Raw genomic sequence first — 21,568 nt, forward strand, 5'->3', positions numbered from 1 at the left:
TCTCTGACACAACAGGTTAGTCTTGACTCACCTACTCTTGGCCCCCATTTGTCACTTGCTGTCGTCTCCAATCCCATCTCCCCCTGGTGTGTCCTTCCAAGGAGGGAAGAGTATGTTCCCTTTCCTTCCTGAGCTCCAGCCCCTCCCAAGATTTGGCATTTTCATCAGGAAGTAAAAGAGATTACAGAAAAAGATAGGACACTGCCGAGATGGTAAAGCAAATCCTCATGCACAGTATCCTAGAGAAGCAACCACTTGCCTGCCTCTGGATGGATGAGGTTAGGGGTGTGGTGGAGAGAAATGAGTGGGCTTGGGGGCTCTAGGACTGTGTCCTACCTCCATCCACAGTTCCCCAACACCCAAAGCACAGGCTGACCCTTGGCCATGTGAGGCCAAGGCCCACGTGTCCTTAGGAAGAGTTAGACCCAAGGAACCTGGGAGGAAAAGGACCCCAGACAAAGAGGATAGGCTGGAGCCCCATCCAGCTCAGCCAGCAGTGCCACTCATACAAACCTGCTGGAGTGAAAACAGGGCAGGAAACACTAGACGGGAAGGGAGGGGGGCTATGCAGGAGGTAAGTGGCCAGGTGGGCAGCTCAGGCCCACGGCCCTGGCCGGGGCCCTGTATGGCGATAAACCTTGAGCAAGTCCCCGCCCCCAGACTCAGGCTCCACTGGCTAGTTTCTCTCCCTGGCTCTTTCCTGCTCTGTGATCTGTGACTTGGCTGTGTTCAGGTTCACCTAGCTGAGAGAAGGGGCCCACAGTGGCTGCCGGTGACCACAGGGTCCTCAAGGCCCATCGTGGGCTGGACAGTCATCCCAGGCTTCCAGAGCTACCACTATCTGGACGTCCTTGCAGGCCAAGCTTCCAGAGCCAAGACTTGGGCCCTGAGTCTGGTCATCTTCTCATCGTTTCTCTTGTTTCTTCCTTCAGGGAGAACGGGGCATGCCAGGGATGCCGGGCAAACAGGGCGCAAAGGTATTGCCTCCCACCACAGCCCTGGCACCTCCCACCCCGCACGGCAGCCCAGCCCTCTCTCCCACAGCTCCTCCCCGCATCCCACTGTGAAGATGGGTGCACGTTTCCTCCCCGGCCCCCTCCCCATGCTACACGGCCTGTCCTTCCAGGCAGGGGTGCTCCTTCTTGGCCCATGAGCCGTCACTCACATGCCCTCCAGTGCCCTCCTGACATGGCCAGGCCTCCTCCGGGGCATCTGTGGGTCATGAAAGGCCTCTCAGGTAGCCCCAGCTCTGGCTGCAGTCCTGAGACCCATGTGGGAGTCAGGAGCTGCTAAATACCACTTTCACTTGGGATTTACTAACTGATGCACTTGGCAGCCTATTTACTTCAAAGCTGGTAGTCTTGGGCTGATGAGGAAATGGGGTTCACTCCCAACACCCCCCCCCCGCCGCCCCAGGCACTGGGGCTCAGAGCCAGAGCGCTCTGTGAGGAGAGTTCCAGCTGCACACCCACGGCCACTGTACTTGCTGGAATCAGTATCTGCTGTTCCCCCCCACGGCTCTCCCTTCCTGCCCCTTCCCCTCCGTCTCCTCCTCCTCCTTTCCCATCCCAGGTAGCCCTCTCCTCACTCCACCCCGGGGCGTCCCTGCCTAGCCCACCACGGGCTGCCTGCCACAGTGTCCTCTGAGTCCCCCCAGGAGGGTCTCAGGGCTGAGCAGGTGTGTGGGAAGCCCAGGGAGCCAGCAGCACTGCACAGAGCCTCTTCCTCAGGCCCCTTCTCACTGTGCCGACCTCAGCAACCCCTTCCCTGGGGGGCCGGGGTGGCAGGGAGAAACCTTCACATCTTACATCTCACCACCTTTTCCGCGCTTCCCCCTGGTTGAGAAGGTTCCCCTGCCTTTTCTTCTCTCTGCCAGGGGGCTCCTGGAATCGCTGTGGCTGGGATGAAGGTCAGTGGACCTTGTAACTTGACACCTGAGGGGCAGGATGGGAGGGATGGAGAGAGGACAGAGTCGGGGCTTCAGGGCTCAGTGTGTGGCCTCTGGACCAAAGAGGGAGCAGAGAGGATTCGGAAACATTCTCTTAAAGAAATATTTACGCCAGAGGCATAACTGGAACAACAGATGTTTAACTAAGCCTTGCAAGTAAGTAGCCAAGGTTTAGCAGCCTCAACTAGAAATCTCACCTGCCAATGTGAAGGGACCGCTTTCCTTCCCACTCCAAGATCCAGCCACTACATTCCGATGGGCGGGGACACCGGGGAAGCATAAATTCTCGGTGTGGATCTCCCTGCAGGTCCATTGACAAGGGCTCTGTGTCCAGAGCAAATGCCCCTTCCTTCCTCTCCCTCCTCCTAGGCTGCTTCACACCTGCCACCCCTCTCACCTGGGGAAAGAATAAGGAACATCCAGGAGGGGCCCAGGTCCTAAAAGAGGAAGACTGGGGGCTAGCCCCTGAGGCTTCCCCTGCCCCCAGAGTGCTTTCACCCTTTGCTTCTGCACTTGCTCTCTCTTTCCATCTCCCATTTCTTTACCGGAGTCTTCTTTTTCCCACACAGGGCGAGCCGGGGACCCCAGGAGCCAAGGTACTGATGCAGAAGAAACGTTCTGGGCTGCGTGGAGCATCAGGCGTGGGGTGGAGGTGGGAGGGGCTGCTGTCGTTTTGCTCTTGGTCCCCCTGAGGCTGGCCTGGGGCTAGGGACCTGACTGAGCAGAGGAGAGCCTGCCAGGGAGGGGCTTGCTTGTCAGGAATGCTCTGAAAATGTCTCCCCCCTTGCCTGGATCCCGGCCTGCCCGCTCCAGCGGGCAGTGGCTATTGTCCCCTGCACCTGCAGGGCTGTCTCTCTTATCTAGGACAATAAGAGACATAACATGAGAAACAGTTTCCGTGGTCAAATACGTTTGAGAAATAACAGGGTTAAAAAATATTACACAGGTTTCTTTACTGCAGGCCTTCCCAGCCTTTAATATGCTGAACATACATTGGGAAACTAAAAAAGTAGTATCTTGTGCAGCATTTTCAAACTTTCCCACCAGGGCATTCTTTTTTTAAGAGGAGCATCTTATGGGACAAGTATTCTGGTCTATGATGACTGTCCCTCGTACCCCTCCCCCCTCCCCCTCATCCTCTTATCAGTGACTTTCTCTTCTTACCCCCAAGGGAGACCCAGGAGCGACAGGGAAGCCGGGGCCCCCAGGTTTGCCGGGAAAGAGGGGGCAGAGGGTAGGATACTGTGTCTTTGAATGTGTGCCCCTTCATCCTGGCCTCGGCTAGTCCCCAGCTCCCTGCCCCACCCCATGGCTGGTGTGCTGCTTACAGTGTGCTGTGGGTGCATGTGTCCCCGGAACGAGGGGAGTGCCGGGATGACTGGGCAAAGCTTCAGAAATTCACACTCGAGAGCACATCCTTTCTCCTTGAAAGCTGTTGGGTACCCAGGAGGAAAGCCCAGCATAAGGAAGGAAGGAAGGCCCTCCCTCCCCCTCGCCCCCATCCCCCAGGACCTCTGTGGAGCAGCACCGCATCCTCCACCCACACCCGGCCTGTTTCAGGGGAAGGCCCCAGCTGAAGACAGCACAGCACAGGCAAAGCAGGGCCAGCTGGGGCCTCAGGACTCCCATCCTCTCATCAATTGAGCCTTATCTAGCCCTCCTCCCATTCCTTGGCCAGCTGCATTTCTCCATTCATCTTCTACCCACGGGCAGGTGGCAAGGGGATGACACCCAAAGATTTGGTGTGGCATCTTTTGTGGCCCCAGCTGAAAAGTTCATTGAAACAGCTGAGCAAATTACAATCCCAGGGCCCTCGGTTTATACCATTACATACGAGAAGCACCAGCCATCAGGCTGTGGAGAGTGGAACTTCTGCTAACCTGGCGGGGTGGTACTGGGGGGCCTCCTGATACGGGACACTCTGTGAATCACAGTGAAGTCTTTGTGGCTAGACGACAGAGCATCAGGAGACCTGGGTGCTGGACCTGGCTGTGCTACTGACACAGTGAGAGGTCTTCCACAGTCACGGAGCCCCTTCATCGGCTCAGTGAGAGTGGGGCTCTGGGAGTCATGCCCTGGGGGAGAAAGGTGTTCTTCTGTGGTAGAAGCAGCTGGTGCAGGAGGAGTGTTAGTGCACCAGGGCTGCCCTAACAAAGGACCACAAGCTGTGTGGCTTCAACCACAGAAATGTATTGTCCCACAGTTCTGAGGCCAGAAGTCTGAGATCAAGGTGCGGGCAGGGTCAGTTCCTTCTGCGAGCCATGGGGGATAATCTGTTCTGTGCCTCTCTCCCAGTTTCTGGTAGTTTGGTGGCATCCTTGGTGTTCCTTGGCTTGTGGAAGCATCACCCCAATCTCTGCCTTCATCTTACATGATTTTCTTCCCATATGCATGTCTGTGTCCAAATTTCCCCTGTTTGTAAGGACATCAATTATATTGGATTAGGGGCCCATCCTACTCCAGGATGACCTCATAACTTAACTAATTACATGTCCAATGACGTCAGGACTTCAACATATGAATTTTTGTGGGACGCAGTTCAACCTATAATAGGAGGCAAACTTTTCAAAATATTCCTCCAAAGGAGAAGTTCTGGTTCTGTGGTTTTTGCCCTTCTAGAGGCAGGGAAGAGGTGGGCAGAAAGCTTTCCCTGGAGACCAGGGGCCTCTGATTGGTAGACATTACAAACATGAAAAAGAGCCGAGCAGTTTAAAAAGAAAAAAAAATGGCCTTTTCCAAATACTGGCATTCAGAACTGTTCACCTCTCTCCAGGAGACCCCCAAAAGGGTCTAAATGCTCTTGGCTCCTCTCCCTGCATGAGTGCCGAGGCTTTGGCCCACATGGGCCAGGAGGACAGTGATGCCTGTATGAAGTGTCCCAAGGAAGCACTCAGGTCCCCAGTGGGGCCCAACAGGAAGTAGAGTCCTTCAGAGAACAGCCCAGGTAGGGCAGGGAGGCAGGAGAGACGAAGGGCAAAGCCCAACGCTGGAGGGCTAGTGCCTTCACCAACATCCTGGAGCTGCAGGTCCTAACCCCACACCGTCTACATTTCCTCTGCAGGGTGAGAAGGGGGCTGCCGGTCCCCCTGGGCTTCTCGGCCTCCTGGGGCAGAAGGTGCGTATCAGTCAGCTCTGAATGGTGGGTTCTGTGTAAAAGCCCTGGTGTCCGTCCCCACCCACATTTCCGGTCCCCCTAAATTCACAGAGGCCCCAGCACTGGAGGTGGCCCTCCCCAATTAGGGGAAAGTAGCTGGAACAGTCAGATTCTGATTCGGGGGACAGAGGCATGGGGTACCACATGGGAGGCCCTGATTGGCAAAAAAAAAATGCCCAAATTCAAAGAATTTGGTAACTGTGACCTGGCCTGATTTCTCTGCACCAGATCTGAAGGTGTGCCCCACACTACGTGTGTTCTGTAAGATATTCCATTAAAAACAAACAAACAAAACTTAAGGTCGAATAAATTTGGGGAGAGCTGTGTAAGGCAGAGCACCTTGGCCTGTCTAAGAGACCCGTGGCGCCTTCGGTGAAGGAACCTGTGAAGCTTCGTTTCGCTTTACCTTTCCTATGTTGTTTGGCCGCCAGGCCCCTTTCTCACATGTTGAATATTCCCAGCCCGCTGAAGGAATGCCCCACGGAGCACACTTTGAGAACCACTGCTCTAGATCCCAGTTCCGATGGGTGTCTTGTTCCAACTCTACACCCGTTCCCCTTCACTAACCAGCTCTGTTCTCTCCTCAAACCCCACAGCCAGACTTCTGAAGGCCTCAGGTCCCCAGCCATCCTGGAGCCTGCAGTCCCTTCATGTCCCCCAACACTCAGCATAGACTGAGGACAGTCTGCTGCCTTCACTCCTTTTGAACTGTGAGGGGAGGAAAGACAGGGCTCGACCACCTCCCTCCAGAGCTAGTCATGGTAACTCTACCTTCCACCCCCAGGGAGAAAAAGGTGATGCTGGCAACTCCATTGGAGGAGGCCGAGGGGAGCCCGGTCCCCCAGGGCTCCCTGGGCCCCCAGGGCCAAAGGTGAGTCTTTCCCTGGGATCAGTGCTCAGGGCAGATGTTTGCCTTCATCCTTAGCCCATTTCAGGTGTTCTGTGTCCTGGGCACCTTGCCTGCTCTCCTGCTCCAATTGTATGGTTTTTCCGGTGGATTCTGGAAAGGTCATCTGGATCATGTATCTGCTTTCCAGCCAGTGATTATTCGACCATCCAGGAGAGATGTCCTCTCTGGGGCAGACGGATGGTCCCCCTGATTCAAATGGCTGTGATGTAACTGTGTCGGGGACCAATGGCTGCAAAGCCTTAGGACAACGAGAAAGGCCCCTGGCCCGGGCTCTGAATCAGTCGCGGGTCAGTGATCAGCTGAGCCCGGCTGGTGTGGCAGACTGCGGGGAGGCAGGGTTGCAGCAGTGGGGCAGCTGCAAATGGGACTGCCCACACTTTCCCTGCACAGGGCAGGAGCCACAGTGGTGAGATTTGAGTTCTCCGAAGCAGATGCCTCTTGCATTGCTTGGTTTATTTTAGTAGCTTAGGGAAATAAGGAGGGTCTCTTTCTTAGCTTAAAAGGAAAGGATTAGTTACTCTGCATGATTTGAAGCAAGATCTTCATTCATTCTACCGACTTTTATCAAGGGCCTGCTATGGGCTGGCCTCTGTGTGGGCTCTGAGGCTGCAGGGAAGTAAACCCACAATTCCAGGAATATAGTGTAGGGAGCCCCAAGGAACCCCACAGATAGGCAGATGAAGTAGCAGGAAGGGTCTCGGGCTCACCTCCACATGCTCATGTGACTGTGGTGGGAACAGAGCTTCGTTGGCAGGAGCACCAGCTTTGCCAAAGACAGCCCTGCCACCTGGGCTCCGGGACATCTCCAGTGCTGAGTCTGTCCCGCTGACCCCGCAGGGCATGGATACCAGGCACCTCTTGGGTCTTGATTTGGAGTCGGGGAAACCTGGCCACTGTTGCCCCTGTGTCCTGGGACGAAAGGGAAGAAAACTAGAAGACTGTCCCCAAACCCATGTCCTCTTTCCAGGACGAGAGAAAATGTTGAATAAGTAGAGTGCTTAGAGTGGGCCGCCTCCTACCTCTCCCTGCTCCTCCTGTCCTAGGTCTCCTGGGGCCCCCTCCCCACGTGCCCAGGGCCTTCCCGCTCCCCTCTGTCTCCCAGGCAGGACCTGATGAGGTGTGTCTTCGTAAGTGTTCCAGGCTCCAAAATGACCAGCCTCCCGCAGCCAGGGGCTGATGGCAATACCAGTGGGGTTCTCAACAAAGCTGGGCGCGCATGTGTTAACCGAGAACTGAGGCGGGCCGGGCAGTGCAGAACTCAGAGGAGGAAGGGAGTAGGTGGGGAGGGCTGCTTGGAGGAGGTGAGACCTGGGCTGGGCCCAGGGGTGAGTTAGTAGAAGCTGAGGAAGGGGGCAGAGGCTCAGAGACACTAGGACATCAACAGCAAGACCATCTTTGCCGCCTTAAACAGCTGTCCCAGCTGCCCTGTGTGTGCTCATCCCATCTCTCTCCTCTTGCTCAGGGGGATGCTGGAGCTGATGGCCACGCCGGCCCCCCAGGACGGCAAGGAGACAAGGTACAGAGGCCTCTAGATCCGAGAGCTGCAGGATGAGGGTTGGCTTGGGAACTCAAGGCCTGGCTCAGAGAGACTGAGAGTTTTGGCCGTCCCTGCATCTGGGCCCCCAGGGCACAGAGCTGACAGCCATGACTCCTGCCCACTGTCTCTCCTGGTCAGCCTGGGCTTTGGAGAGCTCCCACTGAGATGGCAGCCACGCAAAGGCAGGCCGAGGGATGGGACGCAGGGGCTGGGGAGTGACCCAGAGGGTAAGGGCGGGGCTCCCACTTGTCTCCGCTGCTCCCTGTGGACGGGCTGGCCGGTGCTACTGTGTTCCCTGCAGGTGCTCCAAGCCTGAGAGACTGTGGGCATGGGGAGGTGGAGGGCAGCTTCCCTGGAGGTAACGCTCTGTGAGCTGGCCGACTGCAGGGTCAGCAGGAGTTGAGTTATATTAAAGAGTTTGTTTTCCCTTTATTTTTACTTTCTATCTTGAATTTTTTGAATTGTGTTCAGTGTTCACATTATTCCGGAACAACTGCAACTGTAGTTTGCTTTTCACAATTTACACCGTTTCATCTAGTCCCCATAGTCCTGTCCTGTTTCCAACAGGAACGTATCCTCCCAGCCCACCCACTCCAGGAGGCCGGCTGTTCCTAACGCAGCACCTGGCCCCACGCTTCCTCTCACAGTTTGGGTCTTTCACCAGCAGAGACCCCTGGAGGGACTGCCTGGGCTCTCCATGGTGATTACCAACCACACAGACAATTGGCGAAAAGTTTTTGAGCCCTTGTTCCTTGAGCAGAATGGAAATAAAGAGGGGCAAAGGGTCTGGTCCCTGCTCCCGAGGAGATGGCTGACGTAGGGGACTGGGAAGAGGTGGCTAGACGGACACAGGGAGAGTCGCCAACAATGAACACAAGACAGAAAGAATATCTTCAAGGGCGAAGCTGGAGGAGCTCAGAGGGAGCGGGGAGCATGGGCAGGTGGAGATGCTTCCTGAGGGGTGGAGCCTGCACATGAATGGCCTGAGCTGATCTGAGCCCCCTGAGCCCCCTCCACGGCCCCAACGCCTGGCCCATGTGGGGACATCTCATACTGGCTTTATGCCCATTTCACTCCAGTTCTGTTGTACAACAGGGGGAGCCCGGAGCAGCTGGAGAACAAGGACCTGCTGGCCCCAAGGTACGTGCATCTCTCACCCAGAGTCACAGCATCACATCTCACCTCCCTGGATCACAGCGTGAAGTGGCTTGTCCCTGGGGCCTTGCAGGGGAGGGCGGGGAGAGCATTCTGACCCCAGGGAGGTCTGAACTGCAGCCATGATTGGACTCAGTCTCCCCCAGGTCTGTCTAGCCCAGGGTTCTCACATGGAGTCTTCTCTGTCGGTTCTGGACCCCCTGGGCTTCCTCTGAGAGTGTTTGGAGCCCCCTGATAGCAGCCCCCCTGCCCAGCTGCTCTGGATCCTTCTGTGTTGCAGCCAGTGCTGGCTGTGGTCCTGTTTGATAGAAAGCAGGTGGCAGTTGTCCTGAGGTCCCTGCTGGCCCAGGCCCTGAGTGGAGGTTTCACTTGTCTCGTAGGGCTCCAAGGGCGAACCGGGGAAGGGAGAGATGGTGGACTACAACGGAAACATCAACGAGGCTCTCCAGGTAAGCGGGGCCTTCCCAGAGACTAGGCACCTGGAGGGGCTCAGGGGGCTCAGGGGCCTCCGGGCTCCGCCCCAGGGCCTGATGAGGGGGCAGGGCCCCCCTACAGGCTGCTGTGCAGAGCCTCCAGGACAGGTGACCCATGGCCTTCTCTCCTTCGGCCTTCCCCATGCAGCTCCCAGGCACACAGCCTCTCATTTGGAATGAGGGTGGCCCAGCTCTCAGTCTGCGCCCAGCTGGCTGGGTATCCTGCCTCTGGGTCACTGAGAGCCATGACTGAAGCATTTTGGCACCTGTGGGGTGCTGGTCAATCCAGGGCTCTGGGGCCCCATTTCTTCAAAACACACACTCCCCTTTCACATGGCAGCATCTGTCTTCCTGGAACACATCTGCCTTTGTGTCACTTTTGTCATCTTTCAGGTTCAGATGGTACCCTCCTTGAAAAGCGGGGCTTCTCAACTTGGGTGCCACTGACACCTGGGGCTGGATAATCTTGACTGTGGGGTTGTTGGGGGGGAGGCAGTCCTGTGCGCTGGGGGCATGCTTGCTCTCTACCCACTAGATGCCACCCCACCCCAAGCCACGACAACCAAAATATGTCTCCGCACACTGCCAAATGTCCCCAGGGGCACAAAATCACCCTAGATTGAGAACTGCTCCTTTAAAGGAATCTTTGTACCTAGCTGAATCCATTTACAAGGTGTACAATCGTTTTTTTTTTAACACCAACAATTGTCCCTCTAATCTGTTTTTCAAATGGTTCCATATTGCTGTATCACATCTAATTTGTTTAAAGGGAGGTACACCAGAGCGTTAAATCTGGGTTCTAGAAGAAGAGGGAAGATCAAGGAGGGAGTGATCAGAAAAGATAGGAGATGTCGCTTCCCTCCCTCTCTGGTAGAATGGAAGTTTGCAGTCCATTTTAGGACATGTCTGTTGTAGGATAGCCTCAGGGCAGCAGTTGGTGCATGTGGGATGTTCTCTGTCCGGTGATTACAAACCTCTGGGAGACGCGAGGGTGGTGTGGGGCTGGCAAGCACGAAGCCTCCTGAGAGGGTCTACCTCTGCTGTGCCCCTTTGAGGGGCCTGGCTCCCATGCTTCCAGGACTGGGCCAAGGGGACCCTGCAGGTGGCTCTTGATTTGCTCCTCAACTGATGGCATGGTGTTGGTTTTTAGGAGATCCGGACGCTGGCCTTGATGGTGAGTCTTCCTCCTTCCTCACTTTACCCAGGCACTGGGCTGGGACCTGGGAAAGGGCAGGCTGGAAGCCAGGACTGAAACTCGCCTCCAGAAGGCAGACGCTGGGCTGCTGGGTGGGGGCTGATCTGAGCCTTAGCAGGGCTTGTGGCTCTCTCCTGATGTGGCTCTTCACCATCTGAGCAGCACACTCCTGTCACAGGGCAAATGCTGGGTTCTCGTTATAGCTATGTCTGGCAACTAGAGGTTTAGAGAGGGGTATTGTTATGTTTCTCCTCCTAAAGGTTCTTACTCAGCCTTTAACTAATGAAGTGCATAATCCTAAAAAATCAGCAGCGACCCTCCGCATTTCCCTCATTCATAGAAGTCGATTACATTATCTGCATCTAGAAAACCAGTCAATTCTAAGTCGGGATTTTGCACGCGTGCCTACCAGTGGCAGGCCCTCAGTGAGTATTTGTAGCTAAAATGATTTCCACCAGGTTTAACTTCCAAGGCAAAGAAGAGAGGGGAGATCACAAATTCTCAGGTTACTAGCATTTCAATTCACTTAGTATTTTTTAGTGGCCATGTGCCACACAACAACACACTTAGGGGTGATACAACCCCAGCATCGAACACCAGTCATATGATGCCCCAGTTCCAGAAATCGATATTAACCACATGATTCTCGAATCAGTGAGCTTCATTTGGAAACATTAAAATATATTATTTGAAATAGCTCTTTGAAGCAAAATTTTCCTGGAACCTTTTTTTTTAATTTTTAAAATCAACCTTGAGTTAGCATTTACATACAAAAAAATGTACACATTTTAGATGTAGAATTTGCTGGGTTTTGACAAATGTATACACCCATGTATCTACCATACCACCTCAATCACTCCAGAAAGTTCCTCCATGTGCTTCAGGAGTCAGTCCCACTTACCCTGAGCCCTGGGCCACTGCTAATCTGCTTTCTGTCACTGTAGATTAGTCTTTATCCTAGAGTTTCAGTGAATGGAGTCACACAGTATATAGGTATCTACATCTGGTTTCTTTTGCTCAGATGAATGTGTCAGAGTTTCTTTCATCCGTGGCATGGCCTGCACAGTGCATGGGTCTTTTTTCATTGCTGCGTAGTATTCCATTGTATGAATATATCAGATGTTCACCTGGTGATGGACATTTGGGTTGTTTCCTGGAGATGTTTTAAAATCACTATCAGGGAAGGTCATATTTGTCCTCTTGGAGCCCAAGGAGCTCCCAGGGTGTAGAGGGAAGAGGAGAGAGAGGCTGTTTAGGCATGGCTGTAGGATCCCCGTCCCCATTTTAACCCAAGCACACTCAGTGTTTATCTGCTTTACACTGTGGGGTCTCCATGTTATTTTCTTTACAAAAAAAAAAAAAAAAAAAGTGTTCCTGACACTGACGAAATGTTTGGAAATGACCAATCTCTATACACCAGCCTCCACATATGCCCCACTTCTGGAGACAGGCCACCCCTCCTCAGTCAGAAAGTCCTCCCACACATCTTTCTTTTCTTTCCAGGGACCCCCTGGTCTTCCCGGGCAAATTGGCCCACCTGGAGCTCCAGGGATTCCAGGACAGAAGGTAACACTGTCTTGACAAGGTGGGGTGCAGACCCTGCAGAAGCCCTGGGTGTGTCTCTGAGTGCCGGACCCCAGGGCTGCCCCTTGGCCTGTGTCCTTCTCATCTTCTGGCCTGGTATTCTCCCCGGTGCTCCAGGGCACCGCCTGCCTATGCCCTCACCCTCCCACCCTCAGCTCTGCCATTCTTTCCTTGCTGTCTGTCTTGGGCTCCTGTAATTCACAGAACCTCTGATGTGGTAGACCTGGGTCTGGACAAGCCCCTGCCCCAGCCAGACCCACAACAGGGACCCTAACCTACCATCAAGGCACATGGCACTTGAGCCTCCTCCATCTCGCCCCTCCCTCACCTCCTGCCTCTGCTCCCTTTTATCCTCTGGCCCCTGTCACCTCTGTGATTTTTCTCAGAAGGCTGTGCACATGTATCCCTCCGTCCTCTGCTCATGAGACCTTCTCCCCTGAAGTCCCTTCCCATTTTCCCTACCTGTCAAAGTTCTCATTTCAAGCCTAAACTGAAGGTTGCCTCCTCCTTGAAGCCTCCCCTGATCTAGCAGGTGGAATTCACTGCTCTTTCCTTTGGGCTTGCCTTGATGGTGCAGCTGGGTGTTTACTTGGCCTCAAAGCAGAGGCCACACATCCTTTATCTCTCTCCCTGACTTAAAGGGACACGGGTTGATGTGAAGTGAAGGGAGCTCCCCGTGGGGGGCATGGACAGGAAGGGTGAATTTGAGGGAGTCAGCGAGGCAGGCACCCAGCCTGGCCGTGGAGCTGTGGAGGCAAACCCCCCAGCCCAGGCGTCATAAGCAGTGATGTGAGGTTATGGCCGAATCGTGGGCAGTGGAGCCAGCTTGCCTGGACTGGGACCTGGCTTCACTCTTCACTTGAGGCCTTGAGCTCACAACTCTGTGCTGGGGTCCTCACCTCTAAAGCGGAGTCAGTGAACGTGCATACGGTCTGCGTGGGTGCTGGGGACGCCTGGCTCACAGCAAGTGCTGTATGAATAACAGGTATCGTTCTCCTCTGATCTGGGAGTGACCTTTTGTTGTTCTGGCTGCAGGGGGAGGTTGGACTGCCAGGCCCTCCAGGACATGATGGGGAAAAGGTAAGGACACTGCCAGACAAACCTCTGAAGGTCCTCTTACCCCTGGGGGTGAGGGTGCAGGAAGCTCTGGAAGAAGCCCAGGTGCACGCCATGTGGGGAGGAGGGAAGGGAGGCCCGCCCTGTGGAAGCCTGGCTGAGCCCTGCTGCTGGCGCCAGGAGGAGCCAGGCAGACTCACGCTGGGATGGGCCGTGGCTGGTGGCCGAGGCCCCCTCGGATTCCCGTGGGGAGTTGGACAGGCCCTCTGCCTGGTCCTGTCAAGCCCCAGAGAGCCAGGTCCTTCTGACCTCCCATCCTTTTACTTTCTCTCCCCTCGCTTCTCTGCCAGTGAATCAAAAATGTGTTGTTGATCTTTCCTCAAGGGACCTCGAGGCAAACCAGGAGATGTGGGCCCTCCTGGTCCCCAGGGCCCCCCAGGAAAGGCTGGGCCTGCAGGAATGAAGGGAGAAGACGGACCCACAGGGAGCCCAGGAGAGAAGGGGGAGAAAGGGGAGACGGGGCAGCCAGGCCCACCGGTGAGTGCCAGTGCCCGCGTTGTCCCTGGAGCACGCACTGCCCGCAGCGTGCCACAGGCTCTGCATGTGCTAGCTGCAGCCTGGAAACTTGGAGCCTGGGGCTGGGCACAGGGGATTCACCCAGTTTCCTCTCAAGCCTTACTTTATGAAGACCAGTTTCCCACCTCAAGAGATCAGGGTCCTGTTCTGTCGTCTCCTGTCTGTGTCCTCAGGAAAGTCACTGAGCCTGGCAGAGCCTTGGTTTCCTCATCTCTAAATGGGGATAACAGTGCCTTTCCTGGACACCTCACTGGGCTGTTGGGAAGGAGATGAAGTCACAGGTGTAAAACTGCCTCTTGGGAAAGTATGCAGAAGCCTTGGGTAGGAGAGGTACAAAAAAGAGACCTTAACCCAGTCCAGCTAGGCCGCTGGCTTGACTTGGGAGCTTCCTCTCAGCCTCATGGTTTCCATCTGTGAAATGGGCAGCACCCTGGGCACATGCCCTTGGAGGAAGGGAGCCCTGCGTGCGTGCCACAGCTGGTCACAGACCTCAGTGTGATGGCCCTGCCCTTGACTAAAAGAGATATTTGTCGATCTGTAGGGTCTAGACGGCCCAACTGGGGAGAAAGGAGAACCAGGTGGCCAAGGGAGACCCGGAGCGACCGGATTGCCTGGCCCAATCGGGCTCCCAGGATTTACAGTAAGGCGAGAGGGCTGGGTACCAAGGTTGTCAGCAGGCCTCTGCAGATGAGGGCAAGCTAGCGGGGCGCTCCCTAACTGTGGCCACCTGCCAGGCGGGTGCCTCGTGCTGCAGCAAGGCTGCACTGACCCCCAGCCTGCCTGCCCGGCCTGGTGGGGGAGGTCCCCTCCATGAGCCGCTACTCCCTGAGGGCCAGTCGGGTGTAAACTGGGTTCCAGCTCCCTCCACTCACAGCATGGTGGCCTCCGTCTCCAGGTGCCAGCATAGTTCAAAGGGGCTAGAATCTTAGACTCGGAATTCTCCTCTTAGAAGTGGAAAGAACCTCAGAGACCAACCAGTCCCACCTCTGACCCAGTGCAGGATCCCTCAGGAGCCACTGAACGTGACTGCCCCACTCAGCTGGGACAGGCAGGCAGCTGACGGCCTCCCGACATGTCCTCTCCAAACTGGCGGGAGTGCTCCGATGTGGTACAGAAGTTCCCTTACCAGTTCCCTGGCCCTGGCTCTGCTTCTAGAGCCATATTCATTTTTTGCAGCTGCATAACAAGTCACCACAAATTCAGTGGCTTAAAACAACACACACGTATTTTATCAGTTTCTATGAGTCAGGAGTCTAGTCACGTCTCAGCAGGGTCCTCTGCCCCGTCAGGGTGCCATCCAAATGCATTCCCATCTAGAGGCGGGGTCCTCTTCCAAGCTGGCTGCTGTTGGCATAATTCAGTTCCTTCTATAGTTAGGACTGGGTCCCTCAGCTCCTAGAGGCCACCTACAGTTCCTGGTCACAGAGCCTTCCCCATAGCAAGCAGATCACAGTATAGCAGCTTACTTCTTTAAGTCAAGGCCAGCAGGCTGTCCCAGTGCATGCTAGCAAGACAGAGGGGGGTGTGTGTAACATGCTCATAACATAATCTTACCATGTTATATGCTATCATTTGTATAACATATGTATGTTACAATTTGTATCGTGAGCTTGTAACATAATCACTGGTGTGACATCCCATCACCTTCACCCTATCCATGTCCTGTTGGTTAGAAGCAAGTCCCAGGTCCACCCTAGGGTCCGTGCCCCACAGGATCTGTACAGAATATCAGCCTCTCCTCCCACGTGCTAGAACCTCAGATTCATGAAGTCAGAGATCACAGGGCCCCCGCCCGGGTCTCCATCCTCCAGGCTGACTGCCTCCACAGCCTTGGAGGAAGTCCTTGCTGACACCTAAGCTTAGTCTAGTCCCAGTCAGGTTTGTTGCAGATTTGAGGGTGTCTGTCCCAGGCTCCCCCACATGCTGGCGTCCATGCCATGTTGTTCTGTGCCCACAGGGAGAGAAAGGAGAACCCGGGGAGAAAGGTGACCCAGGAGTGGAGGTAGGTTGTACCTGCTCTGCTGTTCATGTCATGGGGACCTTGTCACACCACAGTCTCTCCAGTGGGCGCAGCACTTCCATGCTTTAGAATGAAGCTCACGACTGCCTGGCTTGGGGAGAGGGCAAGAAGTTGAACGTTTATTGAGCATCTCAGGGGTCAGCTTGGAGCCTTCAGGTCTGCTCCATGGCCTCTGCATTAATCAGGTCCCTCCACAGCATTCACAGAGCTCCTGCCACGTTCCATTCCCAGTGCCAGAGCCTGGAGACAAGAAAATAAAACAGAACAACCCTGTGAGCAAACAGTTCCCACTAGTGGGCACTAGAATGGCAGCAGCTCAGGGAGTCAAGCACCCTAGAAAATGGGTCATTTGAGCAGGGTCTTGAAGACTCTGTATGAGTTTGCCTAGAAGCTCCAGAGCTAGGGTTTCTAGAGAGAGGCATTATTCTTTTGAGGAGTGTGGTGGTGAATGGAGGAGAGAACAGTGGAGTGAGAGGTAGTCGGGAAGAAAGCCAGCTTCTCATAAGATGGGAGGGAATCAGGCTCAGGGGAAAGAGCCAGGAAAAAACAGAGGTTGCAGATACAGAAGGGAGAAGCTTCTGGTGGGAGGGCCACCCAGACACCACCGCAGAAAGAGACCACCACTCAGTCCCTGGAGAGGTCCCCTCGGGCACCTTTCCGTGTCACCAAGCCCTTTCTGCATTTAGTGACTCAGACCTAATTATGTAACATATATATTACTTATTTGGATAAGAAATCCAAATCCTTCTATGGAAATGCTCTGAAATTCATGAAAAGCATTATATACAAAAATGTTCCTTCCAGAAGTATTAAAATAAAAACTGGAAACAGCCTACATTTCTAACAAGAAGGAAATGATTAAATAACTTATGGCAACAATACTAATGGGAATCATAGTCCAGTGTTGGTGAACTTTCCTTGGGCCAAGTGCTGCTCCAAGCCCTGGCTAGGGAGAGTTCATTTTTATTCTAGTCAGTAAATAGCACGTGGACACTGAAAGACTTGTGGGAACACACAGAAGAAGGAAAATGGGTTTCATGCTAAGTGAAAAAGAGCAGAGAACCAAATTACATACATATAATATCATCATAAGTATAGACATATATTCAAACATTTTTTATGCATGAAGAGTAGGAGGAAATAAAGTAAAATATTAGCATTATTCAGTGATATTCTTTTCCTTTTTTAATCTCTTTATTAAATATTTTAAAGGGTTTGTATTCCTTTAATTTTTTATTTTTTAAATTATACAGTAAAACTGACTTTTTTGTGGAATGTATACAGTTCTATGAATGTTAATATATGCATAGATTTGCATACCCACTACCAAAATCAGGATATATGAATTACTCATTTACAGTAAGAAGAAAATTAGCAAACTTTTTTTTTTCAGAAAGCAGAGTTTCCAAAGATTGAGTTCCCTACAAGGAGACTGTAGTATTATGGAACTGAAGAGCCCACAGGTCCAAGGGACTTTGGGGTGCCCTGTCTGCCCAGTACAGGGGCTCCATTTATAGTTGCCTGGCAGAGGGTCCCCACCCTGGCCACACTCCAGGGGATTCTGTCCCTGGGAAGGCAAGATGCCCAAGGAAAGCCCGGAAGCTCAAGTAGGGAGACAGATCTCCTTCCTGCCTCAAGGGTGGCTGACTGTGGACAAAAGGTTGTCCATCTTCACCAGAGACAGGATCTACAAAGAGCAGCATCCTCTGTAGAGAGGAAGGCCACCCTGGGTTCCTCCATCTCCACTGTCCAGTCCAAATCTCTCTTACTTTAATCTGCTCTCCAGAGAAGTAAGACCCCCAGTCCCCATTCTGCCTGTTACAAACCTGGGGTGGGGGGAGCTTGAGGAATATTCTTCAGAAACATCTCAGTCTCCCCTCATTCCACATAACCAGTCTCTGTTCCTAAAGGTCTCAAATCCAAATGCCAACAGGGAGCAGACATGCAACAAATGAACGGAAGAGGTCTGGGTTAAAAACAGTGGGGGAGTGGGGAGGGTGGAGCTGAGTGGTGGAGGGTATGCTTAGCATGCACCAGGTCCTGGGTTCAATCCCCAGTATCTCCACTTAAAAAATAATAATATATACATAAATAAATAAGCCTAATCCCCCCCACCCCCCGCAAACAAACAAAACAATAGGGAGTGGTGAGGACTGGGGTAAACCGAAGACCTCAGGCCTCACCTGGAGGGGAAGCCCTTATTCAGGTCCAGGCAATTGTTGCCATGCATGAACAAGAGCCTGGTGCCGCCAGATTTTCTGGGTTTTCAAAAGAAATCTAGAAAAATAGACATTGGAGGATATTTCCTGGCAGTGTTGTGGTTTTCTTTCTCAATATTGTTCAGGCTAATGAGTTGCTATGAGTTTCTGACCTGTTCTAAGCCTTCATTTGGGAGACTGTGTGCTGGTAATTCTGTCCTCTGGCCTCGCAGTCCCCAGCCGGACCCTGGGCTATGTCAGCAGGCAGGACCACTTACAGTGTAACAGGTGGGGGTGGCTAACATCTCCTTTTGGCTTCTAGGTTCCTGGGCCACCAGGACCAGAGGGGCCTCCTGGACCTCCAGTGAGTTTGGAGGGCTTGTCTGTGTTCCAGTCTACTGTAATTGGGTCCCTTAATGTCCCCTCCCCATGACAGTCACTGGGTTTAACTTCAGCCTTAGGTCACACTATCGCCTCTTGCTTCCAACATGGGATTTCACATCCACAGGCCCCTCCCTGCTCGTCTTCCCTCACACCTTAAACAGGCACTATCTCTGGAACACTGAGGGGCCGGGGCAGTGCCGTGTTTCCTGGAAACAGTTGACTGGCTTGGCAGCCCCAGGGTCTGGTTCAACCCCCCTGCAGAAGTTGGAGTCACTCTGCTCCTCCCTTTCCTCCTTCCTGCTAACCAGCAGGCAAGACGACCAGGATTAAAATAGAAAGGGACCCATTTAAAACCAGCCCACTGGATTGGCCTTTCCATGGTTACAGATGATAAGGCACCTTTAAAGAGACCCCTATGCATTGTGCCTAGAGGGCCCCCAAGCATCCTAAACCAAGAGATGCTTGTCCTTGCTTCTGCAGGGTTCATGGTCACCATGGCAATGAGCCACCCACTGTCATTGGTAGAAGTAGTAGTAGTAATAATGACAGTCGCCAGCATTTATTGAAACTTACTACGTGCCAGATGCTACTCTAAGCACTTTGCAAATATTAATTTGTTTAACGTTCCCTCTGTTCCCTCTCAATCTTCCCTTCATAAGTCTCTGAATCTTCTCCCAACTGTCAGCTGTAGGGGTCACAGAGAGATTCTCTGTCAGTCCCTGGCTGGGGAAGCCTGGCTCAGACCCCACCCCAGGAAGCCCCACGAACAACCCTCCTTAGCATTCTCTTCTACCTCCCCCCAGGCAGGGTCCCCAAGCCAGGCTATGTATTCTAAGCACTTGCTCTTTTGTGGTCTAACTTATGGACAAGGAAACTGACTTAACCAGAAATGCAGTTCTGAGGTGCTTTGTTTTGATTCCAAATGCAGGGGCTCCAAGGCATTCCTGGACCAAAGGTAAGAAGAGGTGGTGTGACAGGCGCTGGGCGAGTGGGTAGGGGAAGGGACTGAGTCAGTGAGGGCAGAAAAGAGGGAAAAGGCTTCAGTGCCAGGGGACCAAGCTGACCCCTTCCCTGAATGGAATCATGTGACACTTCAGCCAGTGGGGCACAATTAGGATGGAGTGAAAGTCCTCCAGCCCCTTTAACACCCATCATCAACACTGGGCAGGCTTTGGATTTTGAATTTCCCCATCCTTCAATCAACCCACCCTACAGAGTGACAGGTTAGATTCTTAGCAGATAATGAAATCCTCTTCCCGTGTAACCTAGCCCAGACCCTTCACTACCATTAAGTATAGGTGGGAGACAGAGGGCGGTGAAGCACAGGATCCCCTTCCAGGACCAAGTCCACTGGACTCTGGTTTGGGGCTCTCCCAACCTCCCCTGCCTAAAGCATTTAAAATAGATAAGAAGGGCTGGGGGCTGCTAGTCTAACAGCAGCCCTTGCCTCCTATGATAACATTCTCCAGGGGATTATAGGGCACTTTCTTCTCCCAATTAGTTTGGGAGCCTCAGAGCTCCAGTGGTGGCACTTCAGGCATCTGCCAGCCAGTCTCTGCAGAGTCCCAGTTTTTCTGCTATGCAAATGGTCACCTATGCTAAAGCCTGACCTGGAACTGACCTGTGGATTTTTCTCCAATCCCCCATCCCTTTTCCCTTTAGGGACCTCAGAGTTACTACAGAGAAACAGGGGACTCTAACTGAAGCAGAGCCAGGCTAAGAATTGAGGGATTCTTGGAGTCCCCAGACTGCCACCCCTGGGCCAGCCACCTCCACCTTCTCCCTCCTCTCCCTACCACCTCTCTCCACCACCCTCCCCCATCTCCAGGACCCCAGAATGCAAGAATCAGTTATCTAGGACATGCCCTTCTGTGATCTCGCTCACCTCCCTTTCCTTCAGGGTGAAGCAGGACTAGATGGAGCAAAAGGAGAAAAGGGTGTCCAGGGAGAAAAAGGAGACCGAGGTCCTTTGGGATTACCCGTAAGTATTACAGACCCAGCAAACCGGTGTGACAATCCCAGCCAGGTGGTCCTGATAACGTGCTGGGCAGGGCCCCCAGAGAAGGCCCCAGGAAAATTCGAGGTTCTAAAGTCCTGAGCATCCCAGAGCTCTGCAGCATCCTGCTTTCCCACCTGGATAAGACAGTAGGCTCTAATTCTCTTGCTGCGGGCCTCCTCTGGGCCAGCCCTGGCCTAGGTTCTGGAGGAACGCAAAGCTGAACAAGACAAGCTCCCCACGCTCAAGAGCACCCAGCTGGAGAGCCAACAGAGGCCTGAGAACAGCCTCAGGCCCTACATGTGCTTCGACTGTGGCACTGAAAGTCTGCCCTTGTGGGGGCCGAGTGTGGAGGACTTGGGAGCAACAGGACAGTGGAGTATTCCCCACCTCTCTCCTACTTTCCCCAGGGACCACAAGAGAGCCCCTGCTCTCTGCTCTTAAGCACTGGCCACAGCAGAAAAGCTTGCAAAAAGTCAGATCCTCTGGTCCCAGCAGGCTAAGGCTACTCAAAGCCCAGTTCCCCGAGATCTCTGATCTCAGCCTGCCCAGGGCTAGAGGCCCCAGGGCAGGGCAGAGGCTGCTCAGAGGGCACCTGTATCTCCACATGTGGGGCTTGCCCGGGCGAATTCTTTCACCCCAAGCTCCAGCGGCCAATGGCCTGGTCACCAGCTCTCCTGCCTCCAAGAGAGTGCATCCCACCACCCGCCCAGGGCTGCATCCTCCCTCTAACCCCAGTGAGGTCAGCACTCTTTTCTTCTGTTTTTCAAGACCTGGAAGGGACTTTGGGATTCCATGTAATCATCTTACTGATGGATCCAGAGAAGAAAGTGAGTCACCTGATGTCACATACGAAGTCGATGGGACGGCTGGGCCAAGGGCTGCTCCTCCACTGAGGCCACAGCCTTGCAAAGGGCTCTTTCCAGCCACTGGGGCTTCCTCTTTCCCAGGCATAAAGCCAGTTCCCACCCCAAGAAGCTGTAAAAAGCAGGGGAATGATGGGAAGCCCAACTGCCCCAGCTTGGCAGAGCTTGAAGTTCTGGTTAATGTAATCGCAGCCAGCAAACAGGAAGAGCAAAAGGTATGATTACACCTCAGGAGTCCACCAAATGCAGGAATGTTTAAGGAGCAGATTTGCTTGACAGACTATGGTAAACTGATGACTTTAGCAGACATTTTCCCATGTCATAAGCTGTGTCCGAAATGATTTAAGTACTTTTGACTACAAAGAGCCTTCCTGCCCCCTACTCAACCACAAACCTCTCCTTGTCCACCTTCACGGCCCCGCAACCCTGGTAAACATTGGACAATTCAGTCAGGGGCTAAAAGGAAGATGGCACAGAGACCAAACGGGTAATATAAACAAAGAAAGTGCCAGAGAA

At 53.5% G+C, this 21,568-nt stretch overlaps 1 protein-coding gene across 3 annotated transcripts in view; it reads left to right on the plus strand.

Annotated features, from left to right (window-relative positions):
• The window catches only part of COL13A1 (collagen type XIII alpha 1 chain), a 158,518-nt gene that overhangs the window by 119,671 nt on the left and 17,279 nt on the right, over positions 1–21,568 (plus strand). For all 3 annotated transcript variants that reach the window (XM_032491543.1, XM_032491542.1, XM_032491541.1), the window contains 17 exons: positions 933–977; positions 1,877–1,909; positions 2,518–2,544; positions 5,010–5,063; positions 5,887–5,973; positions 7,475–7,528; positions 8,645–8,689; positions 9,085–9,153; positions 10,328–10,351; positions 11,876–11,938; positions 12,992–13,036; positions 13,397–13,549; positions 14,130–14,228; positions 15,546–15,590; positions 18,129–18,170; positions 19,119–19,145; positions 20,091–20,171. In XM_032491543.1, coding sequence (XP_032347434.1) covers positions 933–977; positions 1,877–1,909; positions 2,518–2,544; positions 5,010–5,063; positions 5,887–5,973; positions 7,475–7,528; positions 8,645–8,689; positions 9,085–9,153; positions 10,328–10,351; positions 11,876–11,938; positions 12,992–13,036; positions 13,397–13,549; positions 14,130–14,228; positions 15,546–15,590; positions 18,129–18,170; positions 19,119–19,145; positions 20,091–20,171 — 993 coding nt within the window. The remainder of the gene's footprint in view (positions 1–932; positions 978–1,876; positions 1,910–2,517; positions 2,545–5,009; positions 5,064–5,886; positions 5,974–7,474; positions 7,529–8,644; positions 8,690–9,084; positions 9,154–10,327; positions 10,352–11,875; positions 11,939–12,991; positions 13,037–13,396; positions 13,550–14,129; positions 14,229–15,545; positions 15,591–18,128; positions 18,171–19,118; positions 19,146–20,090; positions 20,172–21,568) is intronic.

Source organism: Camelus ferus, chromosome 11 (genome assembly GCF_009834535.1).
Source record: "Camelus ferus isolate YT-003-E chromosome 11, BCGSAC_Cfer_1.0, whole genome shotgun sequence".
NCBI lineage: Eukaryota > Metazoa > Chordata > Mammalia > Artiodactyla > Camelidae > Camelus > Camelus ferus.